Source organism: Tinamus guttatus, unplaced genomic scaffold, assembly GCF_059628265.1.
Source record: "Tinamus guttatus ecotype Peru unplaced genomic scaffold, ASM5962826v1 Tinamus_guttatus_pri_ptg000732l, whole genome shotgun sequence".
Taxonomy (NCBI): Eukaryota; Metazoa; Chordata; class Aves; order Tinamiformes; family Tinamidae; genus Tinamus; species Tinamus guttatus.
In genome coordinates, this window is record NW_028289266.1 from 649921 (window position 1) to 673972 (window position 24052).

General features: G+C 52.0%; 2 protein-coding genes and 2 pseudogenes across 2 annotated transcripts; all 4 read left to right on the plus strand.

Annotated features, from left to right (window-relative positions):
- Positions 1–97: 97 nt before the first annotated feature.
- Positions 98–994, plus strand: LOC148591605 (olfactory receptor 6F1-like). Its single transcript, XM_088537166.1, has one exon. It carries the CDS (start codon positions 167–169, stop codon positions 992–994), a length of 828 nt encoding a protein of 275 aa, XP_088393292.1. The 5' UTR covers positions 98–166.
- Positions 995–8709: 7715 nt separating this feature from the next.
- LOC148591606 (feather keratin Cos1-2 pseudogene) lies at positions 8710–9035 on the plus strand (annotated as a pseudogene).
- A 7100-nt stretch (positions 9036–16135) lies between these two features.
- On the plus strand, positions 16136–16978 carry LOC148591607 (olfactory receptor 6F1-like). Its single transcript, XM_088537177.1, has one exon. It carries the CDS (start codon positions 16151–16153, stop codon positions 16976–16978), a length of 828 nt encoding a protein of 275 aa, XP_088393303.1. The 5' UTR covers positions 16136–16150.
- Positions 16979–22873: 5895 nt separating this feature from the next.
- Positions 22874–23179, plus strand: LOC148591608 (feather keratin Cos1-2 pseudogene; annotated as a pseudogene).
- The last annotated feature ends 873 nt before the right edge of the window (positions 23180–24052 follow it).

The following is a 24052-nucleotide window of genomic DNA, read 5'->3' on the forward strand; positions in this document are numbered from 1 at the left end:
CAGGCTGGCCATTCAGACTATCACACTGTCATCTTTTCTGTCTTGACAGATGGATCTCTGTACTTGGAGGGATGTGGAAAACAAGACAACTGTGCAAGAATTCATCCTTCTGGGTTTCCCAGGCACACGGCAATTTCGCGTGTCCCTTGCCGTGCTATTTGGGCTGATGTATTCCCTAACAGTAACAGGCAATGCATCCATCATAGCCCTTGTGAGGGCAAACAGGAACCTTCATACCCCAATGTACTTTTTCCTCTGCAATCTCTCCTTTCTGGAGATCTGGTACATAACGGGCATTGTGCCCAAAGCTATGGGAGTTATGCTGGGGACTAGCCAGACCATCTCCTTCAGAGTTTGCATCCTTCAGTTGTTCTTTCTTCTGTCCCTAGGCTCCACTGAATGTTTTCTCCTGGCTGTCATGGCTTATGACCGCTATTTAGCCATATGTCACCCTTTGAGATACAACTCCCTCATGAACAACGTCTTCTCTTCTCAGCTGGCCCTTGGCTCATGGCTGGGAGGCTTTCTGGCCACCTCACTGCTGGCTTTTCTTACAGCCAGGCTGACATTCTGTGGACCAAAAGTCATCAATCATTTTCTTTGTGATATAGACTCCTGCCTTGCCCTCGCCTGCACAGACACGTGGCCTGTGGAGCTGGCCACCTTCCTCATTTCCATCCTTGTTGCAGTGGTCTCCTGTGCGGTTACCCTGCTCTCCTACATGTACATCATCTTGGCCATCCTGAGAATCCAAACAGCCCAGGGCCGCAGGAAAGCTTTTTCCACCTGCTCTGCCCATCTCATGGTTGTTACAATATGGTATGGCTCCACCATATTTCTGTATGTCAAACCATCAGCCCAGAACTCCTTGGATCTGCACAAACTTGTTAACACCTTTAACACCGTTGTAACTCCATTGTTGAACCCCTTCATCTACACACTCAGAAATAGGGAAGTGGCACAAGCTCTGCAGAAGGCTTTCCAGAAGAAGTGAAGGAGCTTCTCAAAAGGCCTTGATGTGAGCAACAGATTCTTTCCCCTCTGCCACCTGCCCCAACAAGTTCCTCACTTCGCGGTACATTCAGCTGTGCACCACAAGGTGGCAAGAAACCAGCAGATCCAGCACGAGTTCGGCTCAATCACCTCTATCCTTTCAGATGTTCGGAGTGAAGCCTGATGTAGAGCTTGATTCCGATGTGCCCACCACCCTCTGTTCACTAGGCATAAATCTAGAGGGCTTCATAGTGCTCCAAAGGTCATCCCTGAGAAGGACCATGAATCCCATCCAAACCCCACTCCCTCACAGGGGAATGGTCCTCTGGTGATTTGTGATTCAAGTTCCTAAGGGCTCTGCCAGGGATTCATGCAAATTCTCTATAAACTTCTAATACGTAGATCCTTCCTTAGGGAAGTGGACATATAGTCTCCCTTTTCACCCGTTATTGTCTGGGTGTATCTAGGCCACCTTCTTGTGGCTCTTTCATTTGATCATCCTTAGACACAGGTATTTGAGCATGGCTGGTATGTCTAGCAGTAGGTCTTATTCCTGGCATAAGACTATCAACAAAGTTTACATTCTCATTTCAAGCCCACCTCCATTTTCTCAGTGTATTTATTATTTTTCATTAAACATCCTCAAAACCCCATGCTTTGTTCTGGGTGAGTCAGGGTATTTCCACACCTACAGTTCCACACCAGTTTTAAGCAGACCGTCTTTGCATACATTTTTGGTTTTGTTGTGGAATCACTTAGAGGTATCTTGCAGTCACCAGAAGGCAGATTCCTTTCACTAAATGGCAGAGTTCTGAAATGGCAGCAGGGTAGCAGGTCTGCCTTTACACTCAGTGGAAGAAGATTAGCACTTCCAAAAGGCACTTTCTTTTACTTTTCCTAGGCCTTGAGTTTCAGAACAAGATGAATCATGTTCCTAAAGTTCCTCTTTCTGTACATTAACAATGAAGGGAGTCCATGTGACCCTCAGTACCACAGAACGGTTGAGACTGGAAGGCACCTCTGAAGATCATCTAGTTGAACCTTCTGTCAAGCAGGGCCACAGTTGTCACTAGAACAGGCTGCCCATATTGTCATTTAGATGTCTGTGGAATATCTCCAAGGATGAAGACTCCTTGTCTGTGGAAAGCCTGTTCCAGACTTCCATCACCAACAACGAAACCCCCTCAAAAAACTCCCTTCAGACATTTAAATGCACTTCTAAGATCTTCCCTCAGTCTTCTCCAGGCTAAAGAATCCCAGTTCTCTCAGCCTTTCCTCAAAGAGAGATACTCAGGCCCTTGAGCATCTTAGTGGCCCTTTGTTGGTCTCACGCCAGGAGCTCTCTCTCTCTCTTGCCCTGGGGAACCCAGAACTGGACATTGTACTGCAGATGTGGCCTCATGAGGGCTGAGGGGAAGGATCCCTTGCCTCCACCTGCTGACAACACTCTCTCTAGTGCACCCCAAGATACCATTGGCTTTTTTATTTTATTTATTTATTTTTTTGTCCACACGAGCACTTTGCTGGCTTGCAGTTGACTTGTGGTGCACTAGGACATACACATCCTTCTCTGCAAAGCTGCTTTCCAATAGATTACCTCCCAGCCTGTACTGATACATATACTGATATCTGTACTGATACATACACACATACTCTCACCAGAGCCCATGGACTTGTCCATGTCCAGTTTACTTAAGTGATCTTTAATCTCTGTCAGCAGCTCCTAGTTCATTTGTGCAGACCTCCTGACACTTTTGTTTGCTTTCTTCTGTGTTGGGAGGGACCATTCTTGGGCTTGCAAGAGGAGAGGCTTGAATATCCACCTGCTCCCTTGGATTTCTCTTCTCTCCAACTCTGCAAAGACATACCTCATGGCTTTGGAGTTCTCTCAACAAGGGAGTTGAAGCAGTTGGAATTCAAGTTGGAGCTGGAGTTCAGGCAATTCCCCGAGCAGACTGAATTCTGTTCTCCTGGGGTCAACAGTTCTGACTTGGCTTTTTTCCCTCTTTCCTCCTCTCAGCTTGTGAACTCCACTATCTCACAGTGGCACCAGCCAAAGCTGCCCCCAGCTTGGACATTTCCCAGTAGTTCTTCCTTCTTTGAAAGTAGGAGTCTGTCCTCTCCTTGTCAGCTCCTGCATCACCTCTCTTAGGAAGTTATTGTCGTGTACTGCAGAAACCTCCTGGCTTAGCGGCTTCCTGCTGTGTTGATCCGCTGGCAGATGTTGACTTGGTTAAAGTCCTCCATGAGCATGAGGGCCTACAAATCTGGTGCTTCCTCAAACTTTCTGAAAAAGGCCTCATCCATCTCTTCTTCCCAATAAGACCACCTATAGCAAACACTCTTTATTCAGGGCTTGAAATATGCCTGCTTCCTGCTTCTGCCACTGTATGTGCCACATATATATGTGCCACTATACATACTGCCACATCTAGAGGCACTATATGCAAGAGAGATTGCCATCCAAAGCAAGAATAAACCCCATCCACCCACCATCCTATACACAGTGCTCCATATACAAGTTGATTGTCACTGGGGGAGGCAAATGCATCAGGAAACCTTGGACCGTGTCCAGTGCTCCCCGTCAGCCAAAGAGACTCCCCTGCCTCCCGAGTCACAGTCCTGGCTCCTGCTCAAGCAGTGCCACCATCCCTGAGGGCCTTCGGGAACACCCAGCCTGGGAAAGTGCATCCTGCTGCTGCTGTGGCCAAATGTTCTGTACAGACACTGAACAAGTGATCCGGAAAGTGATTGCAAGACTTGGATGTGACCCAGAGTGATTCCTTCCAGTCCTGGTGCTCTGCTGAGAGATCCAGTCACAGAATCGCAGAAGGACTGAGGTTGGAAGGGCCCTCTGTAGATCATGTAGTGCAGATCAGAAGAGTCCATACGCTCTCTGTTCAGCTCACAGCAAGTGTGGTCCCATCCAGGGTGCAGAGGGAAAAGCCTTCCATAGCAGAGGCTTTGTGACAAACTTCTCCTTCCTATGAGGCTGAGGACACAAGCCCCTTTGAGAAAGAGGCTTTTGGCAGGATGATTCCTTGCTGCAAAGGGGAAATGCAGCTGTTAGGAGTATCCTGGGGGCATCTTCCTCAGACCCTAGCCTTGCCCAAAGACACTTCCACCCTCCTCCCCACCTCAGCTTTTTGCACAGCCAAGGAAGCTTCCTGAACCAGGGTGTCTTGCACAGCACAGAGGTACAAGGCAGTGTCAGAGACCTGCACTTCCTCCAGTTGCAGCACACTCCATTTCCCTGTGGTGTTCAGCAATGCAGTGAATCGGCCACTCTCCTTGAGACCAGTTGTTGCCTGATAGAAGATCAGCTGCGGAGCTTGACCTCTCCTCTGCTGGTACCAGGACAAGCCATAAAACCCAGACGACTGATAGGTGCAGGTAGTCTGGAAAGTGCCTCTCTCCTCCACTGTGACTAGACCATCTTTCTGAGTCACGGTGGTCTGGCCCATGGCATCTGGAAGAAAGTCAGGAATCAGGGATTGAGAGGGGAGAGGCTTGAGGATGCAATGCCCTTTGGAAGACGACCCCTTCTCCCCTCCTGTGCAGCAATGCAGTGAGTACAGTTTTGGGCAGGAGCTTGCCTTCTTGCTTCAGTGCAAGGATAATCCCTTCGCCCTGATAGGATGCTCCTGTGAGAGATCTCTGCTGTGGCCCTGCTCCTCAGGCTCCTGCTGCACAGGGGTCAGGTTGTCTTCGCTGCCCTCCTGTGCTGGGACCAGAACACCTGTAGTGGAGTGAGGCCTCTGGAGAGGTGCTGCAAAAAATGTTGACTCCCACTCCCCATTTCCTGTCACCTCATCTGCCTTTCCAGCCATGGGAAAGGAGAAAAAAGAAAGCCATGTCTTTGCTGATATGCAGAAAAGCTTTGTATGGTCAGGACATGCTGCATTGCGTGTGGCAGCCAGCACAGAGACTGGGACTCCACAGTAACCTCAGTGGGATAGGAGCTTGCCAAGGGCTCCATCAACTCCATCAACAAGTCCTGTAGCTGGGTTGCAAGGTAGGAATGAGGGAATGCAGAGAGCAGAGAGCTGCTGCAGTGACACCTGTGTGAAACACAGGGGCTTGGATGCATCAGAAGAGAGAGGCAGAGAGAGGGATGTCTGGGGAAAGGAAAGCAGGAGAAGGGGTCTGAGGTGATCAGAGGATGGGGTGTTTCTTTGCTCTCTCATATTTTATTGATCATTGCTGACAGCATCTCCCAAACACAGGTGCAAAACACCCATGAGATCCTGCCCCACAGAGCAGAGCCCTTCAGACACCTGGTGAGGAGGGCAGTGTTTCCTGACGAAAAACTAAACTAAGAGTAAATAAAGACTCCTTACCTAGTGATGTCCCCAGGAGGGCAGTGAGGACGAGGTATCTGAGGTACATGCTGAGACGGAGCATGCTGTTTGTGTGAGAGACAGTCACAAAAGAACCTCCCAGCTGCAAGAGAGCTGAGCTGACGGAAAGGACCCTGTGAGGGGAACACAGAAGGGAAGGGAAGACAAGAGGGTTGTTCTTAGCATGCCTGAAATGTGCTGTCTGCAGTTCTCCCTCTTCTGGCAGGGACCCGTGTTGCTCCCCAGGCAGCAGCCCACTCCATGTCTTCATGATGGCATGAAGGAAGCTGCAGGTTCCCCAAGGTAGGAGGTGAGGGTTGCAGGGCTGTTGCCTCCGTGGAGCCCTCAGCTCCCCACCTAGAAATGCGTGTTCTCCTGCACACCACTGCTTGGTCCTTTGGGGAGTTCAGGGGGTTTCCCCACTGGGATTTCCTCCCCTTCCCCTGAGATGCTGCTATTCCTCCTAGGAGCAGCTGTCACTGTGATTTCTACCACTCTAGCCTCTCTTTCCTGTGCTGCCTGGGAACAGCTCTTCCTGGAACGGCCAGAGCTAGTTGGGACCCTGCACTTGTGGGAAGGGTGAGTTTTGGGAGATGAGCGAGGGCAAGTGCAGAGCTGTAGTGGGATTGCCAGGAAGGAGCTGGGAAGGCAAATGCAGGCCAGCTAGAGAAGTTGTCACTGTGGCCTTGTGTTTGTACGGACAGTGAGTGCATGACATTGCATAGTGTGTGCTGGACAGCAGACCTGCGTGGTAGCGCTGAGATTTCTGTGGCAAGGATGTCTAGAGAGACACTTGATGGCCAAGTGTTTCAATCACCTCCACCATCCTTGGAGTGTTTGAACCTCCTCTGCCCCAGGCTCCAAATCATGTGACCAAGGGCTGAACACTGAAGGCCAGAGCCACAATTTTGACAGGAGCTTAACAGAATGTTCAGGTCAGCTGTGGTCAATGAAAAGCCCCCGAAAGAGGCTTCCAACAGCAACCATCCAAACCACCTCCCAGCAAGGGAGAAGTGTCCCTGGTATCTGCTGGAATCTAGTACCCAAACAAATACTGGGGCCTGCACCCAACTCTACACAGGATGAAGAAAGAATCCTTGCACGTATGTGGTCACCCAGCTTGGCCCTGCAGACTATTGGGAAGTAGAGAACATCAGGCACCAGCCGAGGGGCCTGCACCCAGGTGTACAGCTCAATAACCTAGAGGGGCTTCTTGCTCTTTTCTCCAATGTAGAGAAGCCTCCTCAGGGGAAATTCCTCCAGGAATGGCACCTGCTGCAGAGCTCCACACACACACCCAGAAACATTCCCTCCCCCTGCCAAGGGAAAAGAGATCCCATCAGACACCTATTGTTTCACAGTAGGTCGCTCTCTTCACTCTTCTGCATACATTGCCCTCGACTGCTTGAGACACGCCATGTCTCAGGAACTCCCTACTTGGGCAAGCACAATGACTACCCGCTCTTCATCTCCTCCCATGGATGCCTGCTCCAAGGATCCTTCATGACTTCTCATATGGGATCTCTTGCTAACATGGTCAGCAGGAGCTGCAGAAGGCAGCTTTTCTGCACAGTTCCTGTCATTCACAGGCCTCTTCTCAAACGGGCTTCAGGGTCTCTGGGCTCAGCTCAGGCCATGGATAGTAGCAAGTGGTACCCAGGTCTTTCCCCTAGAGGAAAAGGACACCTAGACACTGTTCACTTCCCCTCCCCATTGCCGCTGCAGTCCCAGTCATTCCCAGCTGGAGACAACAGTGGAAGCTGAAGGAGGCAGTGAGGAAAATGTGGGCAGGGGAGCAGTAGCCGAGGGGAGATGAAGAGAGGGTTGGAGGGCCCAATAGGAGCAGGAGAGAAGCGATTGGAGCGGGAGAGCTGGGTCCGTGCTTAGTGGGGCGAGCACCGGCTGGGAGCGTGGCCCCACTGCCCCAGCAGCTCCAGCCCCTCTGCCGGGAGCAGGGCTGGCCTCTGGGTGCCCACAGCTCCGGCTGCCTCCTCTGCTGCTGCCCCCAGCCTGCGCCCACTGCCCCTGCCACATCGCGCTGCCCTGCTCGGGTCGGGCAGCCCCTGGTGCTGCTGCTGTGCCCAGAGCAGAGCGCTGCCTGGGCACACACCGCCCCCGCTGCAGCTCCTGCCACAAAGAGGGTCTTTTCCTGGTGCTCCCTGGGGACTAGCACCATGGGGAACAGCATGAACATCCCCTCGTAGTGAGGGCCACACGAGGAGAGGCAGATATGCCCCTGCTCTTCCACGTCTGCATAGAGTCATGCAAAAACCTGTGCACCCAGATGGACTCACACAAATGCTGCGGGCACACAAGGGTACACGAGAGAAAGAACTTGCCCCTAAGGTCGAGTCTCTGTGAACTCACCGGGGGAAATGCTGGGAGCCACACGGCATGGGCAAGGGTCAAGCAGCAAGGGCAAGGACTCCTCCTGAAACCTGCTTTGTGCATGGGATGGTGCCCAACGGGGTGTCCTGTCAAGAATTGCTGGAATCGGGCCCCTTCCAACTAACAGGGCCACAAGAAAACCCACACGAATGACTCAGGCCAACATCCCCTGCCCACATGCCTCTGCCATTGAGCTGACTCTTCCAGGCACACTGACCTGTTCCTGCCTGGAAGTCCTCAGGCCTTTCATCTGAGCATTCAGAAGAAAACTTCATAGCAGCACGGACATGGCTTAAAGCAGGAAATGAAAAGACAGCAATGTAGGAAACAAAAACAGAGCCCATATCATTAAGTGGGATGTTTTGCATTGGAGAGGAGCTTGTCAGAAAATTGTCACCTCTGTCAAGCAGGCCTGTGACCTGGGGGCAGTGCAGGACCAGTATAAAAGGCAGCCCCAGTGCTGGCTCTCTCATCCACTTCTCTCCATCCTCCTTTGTGGGAACCAGGTGAGTCTGAAGGCCTTTTCTCTCCTTCCTCCTCCTTGGAGACAAGGTCTGTCTTTGGTGACAGTCTCAGCTGATCCTGTCTCTGTAACCTTGTGAGGCTTGGAGCTCCTCTTTTTGGGAGAGGGAAGGGAAGGGAAGGGAAGGGAAGGCAAGGGAAGGGAAGGGAAGGGAAGGCAAGGGAAGGGAAGGGAAGGGAAGGGAAGCCAAAGGGAAGCGAAGGGAAGGGAAGGGAAGTCAAGAGAAGCTGGCATTTGTCGGCAGTGGTTTGTGGGGTATGGGGTAGTCAGCAGCCTTCCTGGGCCTGCTGGTTCTTGTCAAGCCCTTGGCAGGGCAAGGTAAAGGATCCCCTGTGCCTGTGCCCTGCACACACTTGAGGTCCCAGCCTAGCAGACCTCATGGCAGAGCAGAGCTCCTCGTGGCACAATCCCAGGCTGTGCCTCATGCACTCAGCTGCTCTGCCTCCTCCCTGGCCTCTCTCACAGGTGCCTCCAGCTCCTCAGACATGTCCTGCTGCGACCCATGCGTGCCATGCCGGCCCTGCGGGCCCACCCCGCTGGCCAACAGCTGCAACGAGCCCTGTGTCAGGCAGTGCCAGCCCTCCACCATTGTCATCCAGCCCTCTCCTGTGGTGGTGACCCTGCCCGGACCCATTCTCAGCTCCTTCCCGCAGAACACCGTCGTGGGATCCTCCACCTCCGCTGCTGTTGGCCGCATCCTCAGCTGTGAGGGAGTCCCCATCGACTCCGACTGCTGTGACCTCTCCAGATTTTCCAGCCTCTCTTGTGGCCGAAGGTGTCCCCCCTGCTAAAGCCATGAGTGGTGACACCAGAAAAGGACCACCAGGAATCCAGAAGCTGATGCCACTTTAAAGATCTAGATGTAGCCCATTGATTTCCTAGAGGCTAAGAATCCGAGGCTCCCCTGGCAATAGGAGATCAGGAAAGGGGCTCCCCTGGGCTCCCTGAAAACACAGCCCATGTCTAACTTGCCTGTATTCCACTCTCTCCTCTTTCTCTGTTGTCTTTTGCTCCACTGGCCATGACAGCCCTCCAGCCAGCCAAAGAGGCTCCTGCTGCACCCTCTCCTTCTCTGGGGACAGCAGACACATGTCCCGAGAAAACTCTGCTGTGGTCAAAGGAGACACATTCTTGGCTGCTCCTGCTGCTCCCTCTTCTGTTTACCTCATCTTGGAGTAACCACCTTTCCCTCTTTAGACTCAATAAAGTTCTATTGCATCCAAGCCTGGATGTACATGTGGTGTTTCCTCTGAGGACAGTATCTCAGGGAGGTGTGGGCAGTGAGGGAGGGGTGTTCAGGAGGGCCACTCTGGCTTTGGCTGATGCTCTTGGGCATCGGCTACACCAAAAGCCCCACCAACCAGAGGCCTTCACCAGATGCATTAGGATGAGAAATGTAGAGAAGCTTAAGACCACAGTGAGAGGGGAGGCACAAGTGGAGAATGTCTTCTGGAAATGGAAACATGCAGCAATGTGGAGAACTTCCAAGAGGTCAAAACCTAGGATGAGAAGCAGAGTACTGGGAAGGATGGGAACAGACCCCAGGAAGTCAGGGATACCCATGAGGCTTTTACCAGAGAAGGGCTTCAGGAGAAGACCAGAATCACAACTGAAATGTGCAATGTTCAACAACATTCTCAACATTGCTGCAGAGATTTGCTGCAGCAGTATCACCTGGGTGAAGGTCACCACAAAACCAAATGCCCACACACATGGTTGTGTGGTTGAGTTTGGAAGGGACCTCTAGAGATCATCTAGTCCAACCCCCCTGCTCAAGCAGGGACATGTAGAGTACGTGACACGGGTCGCACATCACCCTTGGCAGAGGTTCATGCTGGAAAACTCAGAGCATGTGACTTCACCATGTCCAAATGAAAGCTTTCATTTGGGAAATGTCAAACATTTGGTCAGGGCCTATTTCAAAGAAAAGATCTTTCAATGCCAACCAAATGGATGCTTTTCTGAGGAGAGTGAGGGGAAGGGCAGATCTGTAGTGGGAGTGCCTGAAAGGAGCTGGGGAGGCAAATGCAGGTCAGCTAGAGAAGCTGTCAGTGTGGACTTGTGTTTGCACAGACAGCGACTAAATGAAGCTGCTTAGTATGTAGTGGAAAGAAGAGCTGAGTGGTAGAGTTGAGATTTCTGTGGCAAGGATGTCTCGAGATAGCCGAAGGTCTCAAGCACATCCAACATCCTTGCAGTGTTCGGACCAAAGGAGCAATTACTGCTCTGTCCAAGGCTCCCTGGCAGCTGACCAAAGCCTGAACACTCAAGACTGGCCCAGCCTTCAGCTAGGAGTTGGACATGCAGTTCATGACAGAGGTCACTGACAAGGATATGAACGCGGCTGCTAGAAACCTCTGTCTCTTTGTCCCACCTAGAAATAGCAACCAGGAAACCATCTCCCTGCAAGGCAGAAGTGTCCTTGGTGTCTCCTAACACCTAGCACCCAAACACACTCAGGGGCTTGCACTTAAGTCTGTAAACTTGTCAGCAGTTCCCCACAACACAGTTACAAAGGGCAGCTGAGGTGGGATAGGGCTCAACTTCCTCCCTGTCTCTGAAGCACATGACATGAGACCTGCTGGGAGCACAGGGAGCTCCCTCCTCTTCCTCTCCCTGAGGAGGAAGCCACCTGGAGGCTTTGCTGGCTGCTCCCCACAACCCTGCGGGAGCGGTCAGTCCTGGCTGGAGGCAGCATTTGGGTCTGGGGGAGGCAGGCAGCGAAATGCGGGAGAGTGAGGAGGAGCTGTGGGGGAATGGAGAGAGGGACAGAGCACTAGTTAGGAGTGGGAGAGACCCAGTCAGAGCGGGGAGGGTTCGGTCCTCGCTTTGCTGCGACCCAAGGTACCGACCGCCCGGTCACACGGGGACCCCACTCAGGCATTACGCGGTGAACCCTGGCACCGCCGCTCTGCCCAGAGCAGAGCGCTGCCCACCCACACCCAGCGCCCCGACCCTTCATGCAGGGCGGCAGCGCCACCTCCTCTCACTGTGTCTCTCACAGCACAGTAATACACGGCGGCATCCTGCCAGCGGGGCTGGGAGAGACGCAGGACGCTGGAGCGGCGCTCTGCGCCCACAAGCAGGGTCCCTGCCGGCTCTGACACAGCCTTGGAGTCTTTTAAAGTGCTCGCGATGAATGTCGGACCTCGTCCTGGGAGCTGCCGGTACCAGTGGATGTACTCACTGGTCTGTATGTTTGGGTGTGAGCAGGTGATGTTGACGGCTTTGCCCTCGGTGGTCTCTGCCGATGGCTCCTGCTGGATCTGGGCTTTGCCAGCAGCCGCTGTGCAGGAAGAAGATAAAAATACTGAAAATCTGTTTCTTCCTAGCTTCAGCAGCTGCCTCTGCAGGAGCATCCATGAGAAAGGGCAAAGCTGAGAGAAAGCATTAGCGGGACAGAGGTTGAAGGGACAGAGGGGGACACGCAGCCAGTGTACATTGTGCAGAATTGCTGCCTTCATCAGACTGCAGAAGAAGTTTGCGTGGATGCATGAGTGGATGAGTTTTCTAGTCAGTCATGTGGACGGATGGATGAAAGCAGGGAGAGAAAAGGTGTGCTGGTAAGTGAAGGACATGAGATTTCAGGGAAAGAAGAAATGCTGAATGCACAGGGGAAAGAATCGACAGATGGCATGAGAGAGCAGCACAGCTGAAAAAGAGAAAGGGAGGTGGCAGATAAAGGAGTGAGGCTGAAAGACCCCCTCAAAAAGCAAGATCAAAAGGCCCAGCGCTGTCCCCACGGAGAAGCCCCCGGCCACAGCCCCGGCTCCCCCCAGGCCGCCCCCGCCGGCGGCAGCGCCGCGCACCCAGCAGCAGCGCGGCCAGCGCCGCCAGCCCCGCGCCCCGGCCCCGCCGCATCGCGCCGCGCCGCGCTGCCCCCCGCCAGCAGCGACTCTGCTGCGGCGCCGCCGCCTCCTCTCGGCCGCCGCCGCCAGCTCCGCCCCGGGGCTGCGCCCTGGCCCGGCGCCGGCCCCGCTCTCGCTCTCGCTCTCCTGCTCGGGGTCGGAGTCGTTCTTGGCCGAGCCGAGTTCCCTCAACCAGGACTGCACACGACGACTTGCACAGGATGACTGTATCACCGCTGCTGATGGAATCTAGGAAGATGGTGGTTCGGCAGCCCTCCTATTCCGGCATGATTTTCAAGACAGATCCACTGGCGTTGATCTAACCTTAGTCCCAGATCTAGTCAATGGTTTATATCTACGGGGTTACTTAGGAGAACTTGTTGAGTCCTGAAGCTCCAAAGGAACCCCCTGGCTTCCTCCACTCCTCCTGAATGCGCCTGTGTGCGGCTGGATCCAATCTGAGTCTCAGACTTGGCCAATGGTTTATGTCTTAAGGGCTTTGACATGCAATGGCTACACTCTCATAGATACTATAAAATATTTATTACAGTAGACGAGCAGAGGGAATGTGTTTAGTGAGCTCGGATGTCAGAATGAGAATAAACTCCTCTACTGTAAAGAATCCCAAGGTTAAGTCTCAAAGCATATATGCACAAAGCAATCACCTAAGAAGAGGGAGAGCCCTCAACCTCAAGGATTTAGCTCTGGGGGTGTCCACAGAGAACATGACTCAGAATCGGAAACCGCATGGGCTGTTTTTCTACTCAAGTTGAATTTTCATGTGGTCAATATGAATTCCACACCCCAGCCCCCCCTTCTCCACCCCAGATATTTTCAGTATACAGCAGGTGTCCAAGCTTGAATTTTCTGTGTACATGTTGCATTTAGAGAAGCACGGACTGTGTCGTGCTAATGTTGCATCTTTCATGAGAAACACAGGTCTCAAGGCCCCACAGCTGATCATAGCTGCTTGCAAACGCTAGTTATCTGTTTCCCTGATTTCCAGCAAAAGGGGGGTGGAGTGCACCTACCACATGACACTATATTTCTCCCCCTCTCTTCTCCCCCCTGCCAAAATACCTACTTGCAGTCTTAGTAAAAATGCAGCACTCGAGTCACAAATTGAGTGGATCAAGATGCTTTCCTAGAAGATGGAGTAGACTTCTGATCACATCCTTCAAAGGCCAGACATCCCGTACATATTTCACCCACCCTGATCTCCACTTTTTCTATTTTATCTTCATAGGTTGGCTGTAAGGATACTGTTGGAGAGAGTGTTGAAGTTGTTGGTAAAGGTCATGTGAGCAGAAAGTCCTCTGATGTTGTGGAGTCCTGTGAACCTGTTGTGGAGCCATGTGCCCTGTGTACATGGCTCACTTCATCACATAATGGGAGTGAAACCATCAGCTGCTGTAGAGCCCTGTACAAGCACCTCCACCGCCTACCATAGCTGAACCTCATACCCATGTCCCAAGTATTCCAGAGAGAGAGAGAGAGAGGCAGCAGGCAGAGGGATTTGTGTGCAGGAGTTGGGCAGGTTGCTCCAATTGCCTATGCCTGCCCCATGGGCAGCACTCTTTCCTTAACATTAACCAAGCCCTTAAACATGACATAGGAGTTGTAGAAGATGACTCTATGACTTACAGCATCTCTCTGTGGTTTCTATCATTTTACAACATCTCTCTGTGGCAGCCTTGGGCAAGGAAGAAAGCTTGCTTTGAGTGCCAATCTTCTCTGATAACTCCAGATGACTAATGTGTTTTTTGTTTATTTGTTTTCTTGCCTTTGTTTTCTTTTTTTTTTTTTTTCTGAGACAGCTGTTAGTCTTTCCTATGCATCGGTGCACAAAAAATTATGTTTCTAAGGCAGGGGTGGCCTGAGCTGTGTTAGACAGTAGCTCTTGGAGAGCTGAGGCCTCAGCGTGCCTGCTTCTCTTCACTGCTGGTCAGTAGAGCAAAGCAAGTGACTGAGCAGAGACACCTGCTCTGCAGGCAGGGGAGATCAATAGCCTATAGTCAAGTCTTGTGTGCTTAGAGCTTACATGTCCACTTAGATGAAGATGGAAGACTTAGGCTGCTGTTAGATGTTGTGACAGCTGAAAGGACATAGGGGAATCCCACCTTTCCAGCTGACCCTACCCATCCTTTGAGATGTGGATGTTTCAGGTATCCGCATGACAAGAAATTGCCACACAAGAAAACATTGAGTTCCTGCCAAGGCTCACATTCCATGGTGGATAGATGGGGAAAAAATTGTCAGCCCCTTGAGAGAATTGCATTCCTGTTCTTTAATTAGCCACTGTGAAGAGAGAACACTATCCAATTTCAACAAGCTTGTGCAAAGCCCAAGAGATCAAACCCCTTGTGGCACAGGGAGGAAAAATTCAAAACAGGCTCCTTTGCACAGCCAGTTAGAGCTTCAGTGTGTGAACAAGGTGAGTGTGGGAATATTCTTATGCGACGGATTCGGGGGAGTTCTATATATTCTTTATTATAATAAAAAAGACAGTTTCTTCTTTTTTTTTATTATTATTTTTCCTGCTGAGAACTCCCCCAGCACTTTTTTCCCTTTTATCTGTGAAGATTTTGTTTGTCCTGTTTTTCTCTGCTGCGTGGTGTCATTACCTGGAGGTAAAGTGGAGCTAATTTACTGTGTGTGTGTGCACGCTAATGCCCCTTTGCAGAGGTAAAGTGGTGGCTGTGAGGGGAAGGAAAAGCAGGAATGCAAGCTGCCACTGCCCAATGGGTGGAAGGGAAGGAATCAATATCAGGCAAATGTATACATTTTGAGGTGAGTCATAACGGTGTTCACTTCTCTTGGTAAGAGACTTGAGAAGGAAGTAGATGAAATGCCTCAGATTGGCCAGCTTCCCAACACAGTTGCACTGGGTGGGATTCAGGTTAGTGAGTCTGACCTGCAGAAGGTGACCCATGGATGCCTCTGCCTACGTTGGAACATCTGACATGAGCTGGTTGCTAGACTCCTTTCCTCACAGTATATATATACCCAGGGAGATATTGGCACTTCTGGAGTGCTTTTAGCCCTCTCTGATAAGCCCTATTTTAATGTGGTCATCCTAAATTCCTCCTGTGGCTTTCACATGGCAAAATTCTGGAGCTGAGTCCTACCCTGATTAACTATATTGCAAAGCAGGTCTCTGGAGGTAATAGAGGTAACTCTGAAAGCTTCCCGCCATTAGACCTTGGAAGAAGGGGAATTCATGAGACCAGGACTTCTTAAATAACACCTGTCCTTCTAGTCTGTTGTGCTATCCCACTGCCACCTCAGTCTGAAGTCCCTGTGATCAAGTGACCTAAAAGAGATGAGAAAATCTCCTCCAGTGTCATCTTCTCTTTTGAGTATCTCAGTTGTATTTGCTGAATTTGTAACTCGGTCTTCCGTTCATCCTGAGGAGTGCAGCTATGCTCTTCCCTTCCTCTGTGCTACAGCCTTGCATGGAGGTGAAGACTCTCAGGCTGTCTTTTGCCCTTCCCTGAAGGAAAGGGATTTTCATCTCTCAGAAGAAGCCATTATAGCCACCATGTTCTAAAGAAGACCCTTGCACTTGGTCACATAAAGAATTCTCCACGTTCCACTGAGTGCGGTGCCTGGTCTTCAGAGTCATATTCAACTGTCCAAACATAGACATGGTTTAGCTGATGCCTTTAAATCAAGGTAAAAAAAACCCTCTCTAAGGTACTTCAGTCACTATCTCAGGCAGCAGGTAGCACAGGTAGAACTTTTCCCTGCTCTCAATAAGTTTTTTTTTTTGTTTTGTTATTATTTCTTTTTTTTGGCGGGGGGGGGGTGGGGGGTGGGCATTGGGGATGAGAGGAATGAGGTGGAGTGATCATGTACAATCTCTGGTAGCCCGTTTACCTACCAGTAGGCTCAGGCTGGCCATTCAGACTATCACACTGTCATCTTTTCTGTCTTGACAGATGGATCTCTATACTTGGAGGGATGTGGAAAACAAGACAACTGTGCAAGAATTCATCCTTCTGGGTTTCCCAGGCACACGGCAATTTCGCGTGTCCCTTGCAGTGCTATTTGGGCTGATGTATTCCCTAACAGTAACAGGCAATGCATCCATCATAGCCCTTGTGAGGGCAAACAGGAACCTTCATACCCCAATGTACTTTTTCCTCTGCAATCTCTCCTTTCTGGAGATCTGGTACATAACGGGCATTGTGCCCAAAGCTATGGGAGTTATGCTGGGGACTAGCCAGACCATCTCCTTCAGAGTTTGCATCCTTCAGTTGTTCTTTCTTCTGTCCCTAGGCTCCACTGAATGTTTTCTCCTGGCTGTCATGGCTTATGACCGCTATTTAGCCATATGTCACCCTTTGAGATACAACTCCCTCATGAACAACGTCTTCTCTTCTCAGCTGGCCCTTGGCTCATGGCTGGGAGGCTTTCTGGCCATCTCACTGCTGGCTTTTCTTACAGCCAGGCTGACATTCTGTGGACCAAAAGTCATCAATCATTTTCTTTGTGATATAGACTCCTGCCTTGCCCTCGCCTGCACAGACACGTGGCCTGTGGAGCTGGCCACCTTCCTCATTTCCATCCTTGTTGTAGTGGTCTCCTGTGCAGTTACCCTGCTCTCCTACACGTACATCATCTTGGCCATCCTGAGAATCCAAACAGCCCAGGGCCGCAGGAAAGCTTTTTCCACCTGCTCTGCCCATCTCATGGTTGTTACAATATGGTATGGCTCCACCATATTTCTGGATGTCAAACCATCAGCCCAGAACTCCTTGGATCTGCACAAACTTGTTAACATCTTTAATACTGTTGTAACTCCATTGTTGAACCCCTTCATCTACACACTCAGAAATAGGGAAGTGGCACAAGCTCTGCAGAAAGCTTTCCAGAAGAAGTGAAGGAGCTTCTCAAAAGGCCTTGATGTGAGCAACAGATTCTTTCCCCTCTGCCTCCTGCCCCAACAAGTTCCTCACTTCGCGGTACGTTCAGCTGTGCACCACAAGGTGGCAAGAAACCAGCAGATCCAGCACGAGTTCGGCTCAATCACCTCTATCCTTTCAGATGTTCGGAGTGAAGCCTGATGTAGAGCTTGATTCCGATGTGCCCACCACCCTCTGTTCACTAGGCATAAATCTAGAGGGCTTCATAGTGCTCCAAAGGTCATCCCTGAGAAGGACCATGAATCCCATCCAAACCCCACTCCCTCACAGGGGAATGGTCCTCTGGTGATTTGTGATTCAAGTTCCTAAGGGCTCTGCCAGGGATTCATGCAAATTCTCTATAAACTTCTAATACGTAGATCCTTGCCTTAGGGAAGTGGACATATAGTCTCCCTTTTCACCCGTTATTGTCTGGGTGTATCTAGGCCACCTTCTTGTGGCTCTTCCATTTGATCATCCTTAGACACAGGTATTTGAGCATGGCTGCTATGTCTAGCAGTAGCTCTTATTCCTGGCATAAGACTATCAACAAAGTTTACATTCTCATTTCCAGCCCACCTCCATTTTCTCAGTGTATTTATTATTTTTCATTAAACATCCTCCAAACCCCATGCTTTGTTCTGGGTGAGTCAGGGTATTTCCACACCTACAGTTCCACACCAGTTTTAAGCAGACCGTCTTTGCATACATTTTTGGTTTTGTTGTGGAATCACGTAGAGGTATCTTGCAGTCACCAGAAGGCAGATTCCTTTCACTAAATGGCAGAGTTCTGAAATGGCAGCAGGGTAGCAGGTCTGCCTTTACACTCAGTGGAAGAAGATTAGCACTTCCAAAAGGCACTTTCTTTTACTTTTCCTAGCCCTTGAGTTTCAGAACAAGATGAATCATGTTCCTAAAGTTCCTCTTTCTGTACATTAACAATGAAGGGAGTCCATGTGACCCCCAGTACCACAGAACGGTTGAGACTGGAAGGCACCTCTGAAGATCACCTAGTTGAACCTTCTGTCAAGCAGCGGCAGAGAATGCACCAACACCCATTCTAGAGGGCTTGAAATATGCCTGCTTCCGGCCTCTGCCACTATTTGTGCCACATATATATGTGCCACTATATATACTGCCACATCTAGAGGCACTATATGCAAGAGAGATTGCCATCCAAAGCAAGAATAAACCCCATCTGCACACCATCCCACACACAGTGCTCCACATGCAAACTGATTGTCAGTGGGGTAGGCAAATGCCTCAGGAAACCTTGGACCGTGTCCAGTGCTCCCTGTCAGCCAAAGAGACTCCCCTGCCTCCCAAGTCACAGTCCTGGCTCCTGCTCAAGCAGTGCCACCATCCCTGAGGGCCTTCGGGAACACCCAGCCTGGGAAAGTGCATCCTGCTGCTGCTGTGGCCATATGTTCTGTACAGACAATGAACAAGTGATCTGGAAAGTGATTGCAAGACTTGGATGTGACCCAGAGTGATTCCTTCCAGCCCTGGTGCTCTGCTGAGAGATCCAGTCACAGAAGCACAGACAGACTGAGGTTGGAAGGGCCCTCTGTAGATCATGTAGTGCAGATCAGAAGAGTCCATACGCTCTCTGTTCAGCTCACAGCAAGTGTGGTCCCATCCAGGGGGTAAAGGGAAAAGCCTTCCATGGCAGAGGCTTCTTCACCAACTTCTTCTTGTGAGGACGTGGACACCAGGCCCGCTCAGAAAGAGGCCTTTAGCAGGATGATTCCTTGCTGCAAAGGGGAAATGCTGCTGTTCAGGGAGAACTGAAGGGTCTGCTCCTTGCAGTCCAGCCTTCCCAGTGACATCTCCACCCTCCTCCCCACCTCAGCTTTTTGCACAGCCAAGGAAGCTTCCTGCACCAGGGTGTCTTGCACAGCACAGAGGTACAAGGCAGTGTCAGAGACCTGGACTTCCTCCAGCCGCAGCACACTCGATTTCCCTGTGGTGTTCAGCAATGCAGTGAATCGGCCACTCTCCTTGAGACCCGCTGTCGCCTGATACAAGATCAGTTGTGGAGCTTGACCTCTCCTCTGCTGGTACCAGAAGAAGGCAGAAAACCCAGATGTCTGATAGTTGCAGGTTATCTGGAGAGTACCTCTCTCCTCCACTGTGACTAGATGATCTTTCTGAGTCACGGTGGTCTGGCCCATGGCATCTGGAAGAAAGTCAGGAGTCAGGGATTGAGACCGGGAAGTCTTTAGGATGCAATGCCCTTTGGAAGTCAACCCCTTCTCCCCTCCTGTGCAGCAATGCAGTGAGTACAGTTTTGGGCAGGAGCTTGCCTTCTTGCTTCAGTGCAAGGATAATCCCTTCGCCCTGATAGGATGCTCCTGTGAGAGATCTCTGCTGTGGCCCTGCTCCTCAGGCTCCTGCTGCACAGGGGTCAGGTTGTCTTCGCTGCCCTCCTGTGCTGGGACCAGAACACCTGTAGTTGGGTGAGGGCTCTGAAGAGGTGCTGCAAAAAATGTTGAATCCCACTCCCCATTTCCTGTCACCTCATCTGCTTCTCCAATCATGGGAAAGGAAGAAAAAGGAAGCCCTGTCCCTGCTGACATGCAGAAAAGGACAGGATGGCCAGGACATGCTGCATTGCATGTGGCAGCCAGCACAAAGACTGGGACACCACAGTAACCTCAGTGGGATAAGAGCTTGCCAGCGACTCCATCAACTCCATCAACAAGTCCTGTAGCTGGGTTGCAAGGTAGGAATGTGGGAATGCAGAGAGCAGAGAGCTGCTGCAGTGACACCTGTGTGAAACACAGCGGCTTGGATGCATCAGAAGAGAGAAGGATGTCTGGGGAAAGGAAAGCAGGAGAAGGGGTCTGAGGTGATCAGAGGATGGGGTGTTTCTTTGCTCTCTCATATTCTCTTGACCATTGCTGACAGCATCTCCTGAACACAGGTGCAAAACACCCATGACATCTGATCCTTCCCCACAGAGCAGAGCCCTTCAGATAGGTGTTGCGGAGGACAGTGTTTCCTGAGGAAAAACAGGGTTACACTAAGAGTAAATAAAGACTCCTTACCTAGTGATGTCCCCAGGAGGGCAGTGAGGATGAGGTATTTGAGGTACATGCTGAGACGGAGCCTGCTGTTAGTGTGAGACAGTCACAAAAGCACCTCCCAGCAGCAAGAGAGCTGAGCTGACGGAAAGGACCCTGTGAGGGGAACACAGAAGGGAAGGGAAGACAAGAGGGTTGTTCTTAGCATGCCTGAAATGTGCTGTCTGCAGTTCTCCCTCTTCTGGCAGGGACCCGTGTTGCTCCCCAGGCAGCAGCCCACTCCATGTCTTCATGACGGCATGAAGGAAGCTGCAGGTTCCCCAAGGTAGGAGGTGAGTGTTGCAGGGCTGTTGCCCCCGTAGAGTCCTCAGCTCCCCACCTAGAAATGTGTGTTCTCCTGCACACCACTGCTTGGTCCTTTGGCAAATTCAGGGGGTTTCCTCACTGGGATTTCCTCCCCTTCCACTGAGATGCTGCTATTCCTCCTAGGAGCAGCTGTCACTGTGATTTCTACCACTGTACCCTTTCTTTCCTCTGCTGTCTGGGAACAGCTCTTCCTGGAATGGCCAGAGCTAGTTGGGACCCTGCACTTATGGGAAGGGTGAGTTTTGGGAGATGAGCGAGGGCAAGTGCAGAGCTGTAGTGGGAGCTGAAGGAGGCAGGCAGGAAAATGTGGGCAAGGGATCAGAAGCCGAGGGGAGATGAAGAGAGGGTTGGAGGATCCGGTACGAGCCGGAGAGAAGTAGCTGGAGTGGGAGGGCTGGGTCCACACGCAGAGGGGCGAGCACCAGCTGGGGCCCTGGCCCCACTGCCCCAGCGGCTCCAGCCCCTCTGCAGGGAGCAGGACTGGCCTCTGGGTGCCCGCGGCTCCAGCTGTCTCCTCTGCTGCTGTCCCCAGCCTGCGCCCACCGCCCCGGCTACAACACGCTGCCCTGCTCGGGTCGGGCAGCCCCTGGCGCTGCCGCTGTGCCCAGAGCAGAGCGCTGCCCGGGCACACACTGCCCCTGCTGCAGCCCCTGCCACAAAGAGGGTCTTTTCCTGGTGCTACTTGGGGACTAGCAGCAAGTCCTGGGGGGTGAATTGGACGTCTCTGGCCTCCCACTGCAGCAGCTGCTGGGTGCTCATATTTCAGGCAGTGCCAGGAAGATGCTGGTGGCTGAACACCAAAGGAGGCAGCAGCTCTTTGGTTCTTCCCGCACAACCCAGGGGGGCTCTTCTTTCTCTCACAGGCAGCAACATCAGGACACATGGCCCTCCAATGCATAGCTCAGTCTTACAAACTCAGTATCAGGGCGATGAAGTGCTGGGGTGCCCTTGGCATTGATCAGGCATGAGAGGCCTGCATCCTATGCCAGATGCCATCAACACTGGCCTGAAGGCAGAGACACACACCGGGATGGCCAGCATGAGGAGGGCAGGATTTCTCAGTGTTACTCCCTCCTGTACCTAAAGCCAACGTGACCCTTGGGACCTCCTTAGTACAGGACACAGGAGATGTGTCCTGCCTGAAGAAGCACGGTCTGATGTCTACCAGGCTCTGCAACTGTTGTGCACTAAACAAGGGAGAGTAGCCCTGCTAGGAACATCATGCACCTCCCCTCGTAGTGAGGGCTACACGAGCAGAGGCAGAGATGCCTCTGCTCATGCACGCCTGCGAGGAATCATGCACAAACCTGTGCACCCAGATGCACTCACACCAATGCTGCGGGCACACAAGGGCACACAAGAAAAAGAACTTGCCCGTAAGGATGAGTCTCCGTCAACTCACCGGAGGATACGCTGGCAGCCCCATGGCACGAACAAGGGTCAAGCATCAAGGGCGAAGGACTCCTCCTGAAACCTGCTTCGTGCATGGGATGGTGCCCAATGGGGTGTCCGGTCAAGTATTGCTGGAATCGGGCCCTTTCCAGCCAACACGGCCATGAGAAAACCCACACGAATGACTCAGGCCAACATCCCCTGCCCGCATGCCTGCATGCCTCTGCCATTGAGCTGACTCTTCCAAGCACACTGACCTGTTCCTGCCCTGGAAGTCCTCAGGCCTTTCATCCGAGCATTCAGAACAAAACTTCATAGCAGCACGGACACGGCTTAAAGCAGGAAATGAAAAGACAAAAAGACAGCAATGTAGGAAACAAAAACACGGCCCATATCATTAAGTGGGATGTTTTGCATTGGAGAGGAGCTTGTCAGAAAATTGTCACCTCTGTCAAGCAGGCCTGTGACCTGGGGGCAGTGCAGGACCAGTATAAAAGGCAGCCCCAGTGCTGGCTCTCTCATCCACTTCTTTCCATCCTTCTCCACAGGGACCAGGTGAGTCTGAAGGCCTTTTCCCTCCTTCCTCCTCCTAGGAGACAAGGCCTGTCTTTGGTGGCAGTCTCAGCTGATCCTGTCTCTGTAACCTTGTGAGGCGTGGAGCTCCTCTTTGTGGGAGAGGGAAGGGAAGGGAAGGGAAGGAAAGCCAAAGGAAGTGAAGGGAAGGGAAGGGAAGCCAAAGGGAAGCGAAGGGAAGGGAAGGCAAGGGAAGGCAATGGAAGGGAAGGGAAGGGAAGGGAACGGAAGGGAAGGGAAGGTCTTGTTGAGAGAGAAGCTGGCATTTGTCTGCAGTCGCTTGTGGGGTATGGGGTAGTCAGCAGCCTTCCTGGGCCTGCTGGTTCTTGGCAAGCCCTTCGCAGGGCAAGGTAAAGGAGACCATGTGCCTGTGCCCTGCACACACTTGAGGTCCCAGCCCAGCAGACCTCATGGCAGAGCAGAGCTCCTTGTGGCACAATCCCAGGCTGTGCCTCATGCATTCAGCTGCTCTGCCTCCTCCCTGGCCTCTCTCACAGGTGCCTCCAGCTCCTCAGACATGTCCTGCTGCGACCCGTGCGTGCCATGCCGGCCCTGCGGGCCCACCCCGCTGGCCAACAGCTGCAACGAGCCCTGTGTCAGGCAGTGCCAGGCCTCCACCATTGTCATCCAGCCCTCTCCTGTGGTGGTGTCCCTGCCCGGACCCATCCTCAGCTCCTTCCCGCAGAACACCGTCGTGGGATCCTCCACCTCCGCTGCCGTTGGCCGCATCCTCAGCTGTGAGGGAGTCCCCATCGACTCCGATTGCTGTGACCTCTCCAGATTTTCCAGCCTCTCTTGTGGCCGAAGGTGTCCCCCCTGCTAAAGACATGAGTGGTGACACCAGAAAAGGACCACCAGGAATCCAGAAGTTGATGCCACTTTAAAGATCTAGATGTAGCCCATTGATTTCTTAGAGGCTAAGAATCCGAGGCTCCCCTGGCAATAGGAGATCAGGAAAGGGGCTCCCCTGGGCTCCCTGAAAACACAGCCCATGTCTAACTTGCCTGTCTTCCACTCTCTCCTCTTTCTCTGTTGTCTTTTGCTCCACTGGCCATGACAGCCCTCCAGTCAGCCAAAGAGGCTCCTGCTGCACCCTCTCCTTCTCTGGGGACAGCAGACACATGTCCCAAGAAAACTCTGCTGTGGTCAAGGGAAGCACATCCTTGGCTGCTCCTGCTGCTCCCTATCCTGCTTACCTCCTCTTGGAGTAACCACCTTTCCTTCTTTAGACTCAATAAAGTTCAATTGCATCCAAGCCTGGATGTACATGTGGTGTTTCCTCTGAGGACAGTATCTCAAGGAGCAAAGGAAGAAGGCATGGCTGTTGGGGGAGGTGTGGGCAGTGAGGGAGGGGTGTTCAGGAGGGCCACTCTGGCTTTGGCTGATGCTCTTGGGCATCGGCTACACCAAAAGCCCCACCAACCAGAGGCCTTCAGCAGACACATTAGGATGAGAACTCCGGAAAAGCTGGAGACCACAGTGAGAGGGGAGGCACAAGTGGAGAATGTCTTCTGGAAATGGAAACATGCAGCAACGTGGAGAACTTCCAAGAGGTCAAAAATTAGGATGAGAGGCAGAGTACTGGGAAGGATGGGAACAGACCCCAGGAAGTCAGGGATCCCCATGGGGCTTTTAGCAGAGCAGTCTTCAGGAGAAGATCAGAATCACAGCTGAAATGTGCAATGGTCAACAACAT